Raw genomic sequence first — 7,923 nt, 5'->3', positions numbered from 1 at the left:
GGGGGGGGAAATGGGGGTGCAAGGGAGTTTGGGGGTGCGGGGGAGGGTTTGGGCCCCCCCCCCGGCCCCGTGCGAGAATTGTGCAAGAGCTTGTGCAAGAGCACGTGCAGGGCCGGGGGGGGGGCCCTCAGCACCCCCAAAACGAGACCCCCCCCACCCCCAAGATCCCTGGGACCCCCCCAGAATCCCCAAAGGCAGGGGATGCCCCCCAGCACCCCCAAACTGGGACCCCCAAAGGGCCAGGGAAACCCAAAATCCCCCCCAGCACCCCCAAACTGGGACCCTCAGGACCCCCCCCCGGGACGACCCCCAAAGCCAGGGGAACCCCCAGCACCCCCAAACTGGGGGGCCCCACGGACCCCCAAACTGGGACCTCGAGACCCCCAGGAACCCCCCTGGGACCCCCAAAGTCGGGGACACCCCCCCCCCCAGGTCATGGGACCCCCAAACCAGGACTCCCCAGGGCCAGGGGGGACCCCCAAAATCCCTCCCACCCCCCCCAGACTGAGTCCTCTAGAGGGACCAAGGGCCCCCCCCCCAGGACATGGGGACCCCCACATCCTTCCCAGAACCCCTAAACCGGGACCCCCAGGACATGGGAGACCCCCCCAAGCTCCTGGGTTTGGGGGTTCCAGTGGGTGCTGACCCCCCCCCTCTGTCCCCCCCCCCCAGTTTTGGGGTCCCACCATGACCCTGGACCTGGAGCGGGGCCCGACGCTGGACGAGCTGCTGCAGGGCTGCATCGACGCCTTCGGTGGGGGGGGGGCCGGGTTTGGGGGGGTCCCCGAGGTTTGGGGGGGGGTGTGTGTGTGTCCCTGGGGTCTGGGAGAGGCTCTGGACCCCGGGGTTTGGGGGGGCTCTAGGGAGAGAGGGGGGGACACACACTCTGGGAATTGGGGAGGGCAGGTCTGGGGGGGACGTGGGGTTTGGGGGGGCTCTGGGGTCTGGGGGGGTCCCCGGGGTCTGGGGGAGGCTCTGGACCCCGTGGTTTGGGGGGGCTCTAGGTTTTGGGGGGGTGCTCTCTGGGAATTGGGGAGGGCGGGTCTGGGGGGTGACGTGGGGTTTGGGGGGGTCTCTGGGGTTTCGATCCGGGGGTTTGGGGGGGCCCTTGGGGGGTGTTGAGGATCCCTGGAGGGATCTGGGGGGGGTGGGAAATTCGGGGGGGTCCTGGAGGGGGGTTTTGAGGGTCCCCGGGCAGGGTCTGGGAATTTTGGGGTCCCGGGGGGTGCGGGAATTGGGGGTGGTGACGGCCCGGGCCCCCCCCCCAGACGCGCAGGGGAAGGTGCGGGACCCCCACCTCGTCCGGCTCTTCCTGACGATGCACCCCTGGTACCTGCCCCCCCACCCAGCTGGTGGGGAAGCTGCTGCGCATATATCCTTGGGGACCCCCCCGGGACACCCCCAAGCCCCCCCGAAACCTCCGGGGACACCCCCAGACCCTCCCCGGAGCCCCCAGGGACCCCCCCCCAAACAGCCCTGGACCCCTCAAACCCCCCCCGGAGCCGCCGACCCAACACCCCCCCCCAGAACCCTCTCAAACCCCTCGGGACCCTCAGAGCCCCCCCGGGGACCCCCCAGACCCATTGGGACCCTGGAACCCCCCCCCCCCCCGGACCCCTCTTGGGAGCCCCCCGAACCCTCTGGGACCCCTCAGATTCCCCCCAAACCCCTCGGGACCCCCCCGAGAACCCCCTGGGACCCCCCCAAACCCCCTGGGACCCCCCCAAACCCTCCAGCGCAGGCTCCTTGACCCCCCCCCCACCCCTCGAGGACTCGGGGGGCTCGCCCGAGACCCCCACCCTGCGCCTCAAAATCAGCCACCTCGTCCGGTGAGTGACACCCCCCCCCCCGGCACCCCCAAACCCACCCCCAACACCCCCAAAGCCCCCAGCACCCCCAACCCCCACCAGGACCCTCAACCCCCCCCCAATGGGCCCCCCAAAACCCTCTGGAACCCCCCAACACGCCTCCCCCCCGACCCCTCTGGGGACCCCCCGGGACCCCCCAGCACCCCAAACCCCTCCCCAGCCCCCCCAGGACCCCTTGAACCCCCTTTGGGAAACCCAGACCCCCCCCCCGACCCCTCTGGGGACCCCCCGGGACCCCCCAGCTCCCCTTTACCCCCTCCCCAGCCCCACCCCGAACGCCCTGGCCCCCCTTTGGGAAAACCCAGACCCCCCCCCAGACTCCCCGGGATTTCCCAGCACCACCCCGAACACCCCCCCCCCGGCACCCCGTGCCCCCCCCCGGACCCCCTTTGGGAACCCCAGACAACCCCCCCAACCCCTCTGGGGACCCCCCAGCACCCCCAACCCCCCCCCCCCCCCCCGGACTCCCAGGACCCCCACTCCCCCCCCAGCACCCCATGCCCTCCCTCCCCAGCCCCCCCAGGACCCCCTGGACCCCCTTTGGGAACCCCAGAACCCCCCCCCCAAGACCCCTCTGGGGACCCCCCCGGGGACCCCCAGCCCCCCTGAACCCCCTTTCCCCCTCCCCCCCCCCAGGTACTGGGTCCGGGCCTTCCCGGGGGAGCTGTCGGGGGACCCCGAGCTGCTGGGACGGCTGGGGGAGCTGCGGGAGGCGCTGGGGGGGGCCGGGGGGGACCCCCAGACCCACATCGACCTGGAGAGCCTGTACGTGGGGCAGGGGGGGCACGGGGGGTGCACGGGGGGGGGGGACGCACGGCGGGGGGGGACACACGGGGGGGGACCCCCAGACCCACATCGACCTGGAGAGCCTGTACGTGGGACAGGGGGAGGGGTGGACGGGGGGGACACACACGTGTGTTGCACAGGGACATGCGTGTGGGCACAGGGACACGGGTGAGGGCACGGGGGGGTGCGTGTGTGGGGACATGGGGGGTGCATGGGTAAGGACACGTGTGTGTGCACCAGGACACATGAGCATGGATAAGGACACATGTGTGTGCACGAGGACACGTGTGTGTGCACGAGGACACATGTGAGCATGGATAAGGACACATGTGTGTGCACGAGGACACGTGTGTGTGCACGAGGACACATGTGAGCATGGATAAGGACACATGTGTGTGCACGAGGACACATGTGAGCATGGATAAGGACACATGTGTGTGCACGAGGACATGTGTGTGTGCACAAGGACACATGTGAGCATGGATAAGGACACATGTGTGTGCACGAGGACATGTGTGTGAATCCCCCCAGGAGGCTGGGGGCTGCCCCGGGTGGGGGATGCGCGTGTGCCCTGCTCACATGTGTGTGGGCGCCCGCGTGTGCGTGCAGGAGCGCGTGCCCGCAGGGGGAGGAGGAGGAAGAGGAGGAGGAGGAGGAAGGAGCCCCCCCGGGCCCCCCCCCCCTTGCACGCCCCCCGGCACAAGACATCGCTGCTGCTGGAGCGGCTGGAGGCGGCCGAACTGGCCACGCTGCTCACGCACCTGGAGCACCGCGCCTTCGCACGACTGCGCGTGAGCACCGCACACACGTGTGCCCCGCCACGGGAAACCCCCCTCCCCCCACCGCGTCCCTGGATGGGGCCCTTCCCCCTTGCACAGCCTCGTGCAAGACCCCCCTATGTGCCCCTTCCCCCTCACACGCCCCCACAATGGGTCCCTTCTCCCTTGCACACCCTTGTGCAAGACCCCTATGGCTCTCTTCCCCCTTGCACGCCCCTGGGTTGGGTCCTCCCTCGTTGCACGCCTCGTGCAAGGCCACCACGTGTCCCCTCTGCCTTGCGCACCCATGCACAAGACTCACACAGGTGTGTCCCCCCCCATTGCACACCCTCGTGCAGGGCCACGAGGGTTCCCCTCTCCCTTGCACACCCTCACGACAGGTTCCTTCCCCCTTGCACATCCCTGTGCGAGACCCCTCGTGTGCCCTTTCCCCTTTGCACACCCCCACAATGGGTCCCTTTTCCCTTGCACGCCCTCGTGCAAGACCCCCAGGATGGGTCCCCTCTCCTTTGCACGCCCTCGTGCCTGGCCATGTCCCATCCCCACTGTGTCTTGCACACGTGTGCCTGGCCATCCCCCATCCCTGTGGTGTCTCACACGCGTGTGAGCAGTCCCCACTGTGTCTCACATGTGTGTGACACACGTGTGGGGTGCCCCACAGCTGCGGGACCTGCACAGCTTCGCCTGGGGGGGGGCACCAGCTCCGTGTCACACACGCGTGTGCCCGTTCCCCCATGTTTCACACACATATGCGTGGTCTCTTGTGTCTTGCACGCATGTCACACGCTTCTCACACGTGTGTGCGCCCTCCACAGCTGCGGGACCCGCGCAGCTTCGCCCGGAGGGGGCACCAGCGCCGTGTCGCACACGCGTCTGCCCGCTCCCCTGTGTCTCCCCGTGTCTCACACGTGTCACACGTGTGTCACACGCTTCTCACACACGTGTGCGTGCCCCACAGCTGCGGGACCTGCGCAGCTTCGCCCGGGGGGGGGGGCGCCGTCCCCGTCCCCTCCCTCTCCCGCGTCGTTGCCGTCTCCAACGGCGTCTCCCGCTGGGTCCAGCTCCTGGTGCTCAGCCCCACGGCCGCCCCACAGCGCGCACGCGTCATCGCCCGCTTCCTCCACGTGGCGCAGGTGGGGCCCGCGGCGCGACCCATGGCACGACCCATAGCCTGACCCACAGCCAGACCCAAACCTGACCCATAGACCCATAGCCTGACCCACGGCCAGACCCACAGCCTGACCCATAGACCCATAGCCTGACCCACAGCCAGACCCAAACCTGACCCATAGACCCATAGCCCGACCCACAGCCAGACCCACAGCCTGACCCATAGCAGACCCATAGACCCATAGCCTGACCCACGGCCAGACCCAAACCTGACCCATAGACCTATAGCCCGACCCATAGACCCATAGCAGACCCATAGACCCATAGCCTGACCCACGGCCAGACCCACAGCCTGACCCATAGACCCATAGCCTGACCCACGGCCAGACCCATGGCCTGACCCATGGCCTGACCCATAGACTCATAGACCCATAGCCTAACCCACCGCCAGGCCCATAGACCCGTCGCCTGACCCATAGCCCAGATCCACGGCCAGATCCACGGCCTGACCCATAGCCCCATAGCCTGACCCACAGCCTAGACCCATGGCAATACCCATGGCCAGACCTGTAGACCCATAGATGCTGCCCCACAGCTCTGCCCCACAGCAGTGTCCCAGCCCCACAGCAGTGTCCCAACCCCATAGCAGTGTCCCAGCCCCACAGCTCTGCCCCACTGCCCCCCCAGAAGCTGCTGGAGCTCCGGAACTTCAACACGCTGATGGCGGTGGTTGGGGGGCTGGGACACTGCTCCATCGCTCGCCTGCGCCAGACCCTCGCCCTCCTGCCCCCTGACGTCACCAAGGTGGGGTGGGGGGGGTCCTGGGGGGGGCCCTGGGGGGGAGCAGGAGGTCCTAGGGGGCTTCTGGGGGGCTCAGAGGGGTCCTGGGAGGGACCAGGGGGCTCCTGGGAGGCCTGGAGGGGTCCTGGGGGGCTCAGGGAGGTCCTGGGGGGGGGCCGGGAGGGTCCTGGGGGGTGTCCTGGGGGGGGACCAGGGGGCTCCTGGAGGGCCCGGAGGGGTCCTGGGGGGCTCAGGGGGGTCCTGGGGGGGGACGACCAGGGGGGTCTTGGTGGTCCTGGGGGGGAACCAAGGGGTTCTAGGGGGCTCTCGGGGGGCTCAGGGGAGTCCTGGGGGGGTTATGGGGGTCCTGGGGGAGGGACCGTCCCCCCCCAGCCCTGCTCTGCTCTAAAATGTGCCCCCTCTCCCCCCCCCCCCCCGTCCTTGTGTTACCCCGTGTCCCCCCGAACTTCCCCAACCCCCCCCACCCCCCCATGTCCCCCCATATCCCTATACCCCACCCCCACCCCCCGGTACCCCCCACCTCTATACCCCCCCCCCCCACCCCCTACACCCTCCCTCGTACCCCCCCATGTCCCCCAAATACCCCCTTATTACCCCCGTACCCCCCCCATCCCCCCCCGTACCCCTCCATATCCCTCTACCCCCCCATATTCCCCCCTACTCCCCCATAACCCCCCCATACCCCCCCGCACCCCCCCATATCCCTCTAACTCCCCCCATATCCCCTTATACCCCCCATATCCCCCAAATACCCCCCCATATCCCCCCTATATCCCCTTATTACCCCCCGTACCCCCATATCCCTCTACCCCCCCCAATATCCCCCTATACTACCACCATATCCCCCCAAATACCCCCTTATACCCCCCCATATCCCCCCAAATACCCCCCCCATATCCCCTTATACCCCCCAATATCCCCCCATCCCCCCTTATTACCCCCCATATCCCCTTACACCCCCCCCATATCCCCCCCGTACCCCCATATCCCTCTACCCCCCCCACGTTCCCCCCCTCCTCCGTATCTCCCCCCCCCGCCTCCCCCCCCCCAGCTGTGGGGGCGCCTCTCGGAGGCGGTGGGCTCGGGGGGCAACTACCGGCGTTACCGGGGCTGTTGTGGGGGGCGGGGGGGGGGGTTCCGGCTGCCGGCGCTGGGGGTCCACCTGCGGGACCTGATCTCGCTGGAGGAGGCGCTGCCGGATTGGGGGGGCCCCGGGCGCCCCCACCCCGCCAAGCTGCGCCAGCGCTTCGCCATCCTGGGGGGGCTGCTGGGGGGCGGGGAGGCCCCCCCTGCCCGCCCACCCCGAGCTGCTGCACCTCCTCACGGTGAGGCACCCTTCCCCCCCCCCCCCCCCCCCCAGGACACCCCCCCCCTTGCACCCCAAAACCCCCCTGACCCCCCCGGCACCCCGAGACCTCCCCGAGACCCCCCCTGCACCCCAAAACCCCCCTGACCCCCCCCGGCACCCCGAGACCTCCCCGAGACCCCCCTTGCACCCCAAAACCCCCCTGACCCCCCCCGGCACCCCGAGACCTCCCCGAGACCCCCCTTGCACCCCAAAACCCCCCTGACACCCCCCCCGGACCCTGAGATGCTGCACCTTCTCACGGTGAGGCACAACCCCCCCCCTCCAACCACCCCCCCCGTACCCCAAAACCCCCTGCCCCCCCCCGGCACCCCCAAACACCCTCGGCATCCCCAAATCCCCCCGACACCCCCCCGGCACCCCGAAACCTCCCCCAAACCCTGAAACCTCCCCCCTGCACCCCAAAACCCTCCTGACCCCCACCCCCACCCCCCCTGAACCGCCGGGAACACCCCGACACCCCCCCCCCCCCCCCGGGGACACCCTCTGACCCCCCCACCCCCGAGAAACCCCCGTCCCCCCCGGGGACCCCCATGACAGCCCCCGGACCTCTGACCCCCCCGGGGATGCCCCCCCACCCCCCCGGACCCCCTGACCCCCCCTGACCCCCCGGGGACCCCCCATGACCCCCCCCCGGCCCCCCCAGGTGTCGCTGGAGCTGGGTCAGACCGAGGAGCAGCTTTATCAGCTCTCGCTGCAGCGCGAGCCCCGCACGAGCACCGTGAGTGTGCAAGGGGCGTGCAAGGCGGGGGGGGAGGGTGCAAGGGGTTTTTGAGGGGCCTGCGAGGGGGGGGAGTGTGCAAGGAGATGGAAGGGTGTGAAAAGGGGGGCAAGGGTGAGTGATGGGGGGGGGCAACGAGTGTGAAACAGGTGTGAAAAGGGCGTGCAAGGAGCGTGCGAGGGGCCTACGAAGGGGCGTGAGTGTGCAAGGGGCGTGTGAGAGGCCTGCGGGGGGGGTAAGTGTGCAAGGAGGCGGAAGGGTGTGCAAAGGGGAGGGAAGGGGGAACGACGGGGGGGCAACGGGTATGAAATGGGTGTGCAAGGGGGTGTGCAAGGGGGGGGGAAGTGTGCAACGGGGGGGTAAGGGGGGAAGCGGAGCGCAAAGGGGGGGGCGAGTGTGAAACGGGGAGGGGGGCAACTGTGCAACGAGTGTGCGGGGAGGGGCGAGTGTGAAACGGGGGGGGCGAGTGTGCAAGGGGGGGGGGGGGGGCTG

General features: G+C 69.7%; 1 protein-coding gene across 1 annotated transcript; it reads left to right on the top strand.

Annotated features, from left to right (window-relative positions):
- Positions 1-687: 687 nt before the first annotated feature.
- Positions 688-7,431, top strand: LOC141478551 (RAS guanyl-releasing protein 2-like; the record flags this gene model as incomplete). Its single annotated transcript, XM_074167589.1, is given in 11 exon segments — positions 688-754; positions 1,269-1,370; positions 1,763-1,829; positions 2,505-2,633; positions 3,340-3,445; positions 4,392-4,439; positions 4,441-4,566; positions 5,231-5,347; positions 6,396-6,625; positions 6,627-6,669; positions 7,357-7,431. Coding segments are annotated over 11 exon segments (1,110 nt in total), but the record flags the coding sequence as incomplete, so codon positions are not given.
- Between the last annotated feature and the right edge of the window lie 492 nt (positions 7,432-7,923).

Source organism: Numenius arquata, unplaced genomic scaffold (assembly GCF_964106895.1).
Source record: "Numenius arquata unplaced genomic scaffold, bNumArq3.hap1.1 HAP1_SCAFFOLD_1834, whole genome shotgun sequence".
Lineage (NCBI taxonomy): Eukaryota > Metazoa > Chordata > Aves > Charadriiformes > Scolopacidae > Numenius > Numenius arquata.
This window is presented reverse-complemented; position numbering and strand designations above follow the sequence as displayed.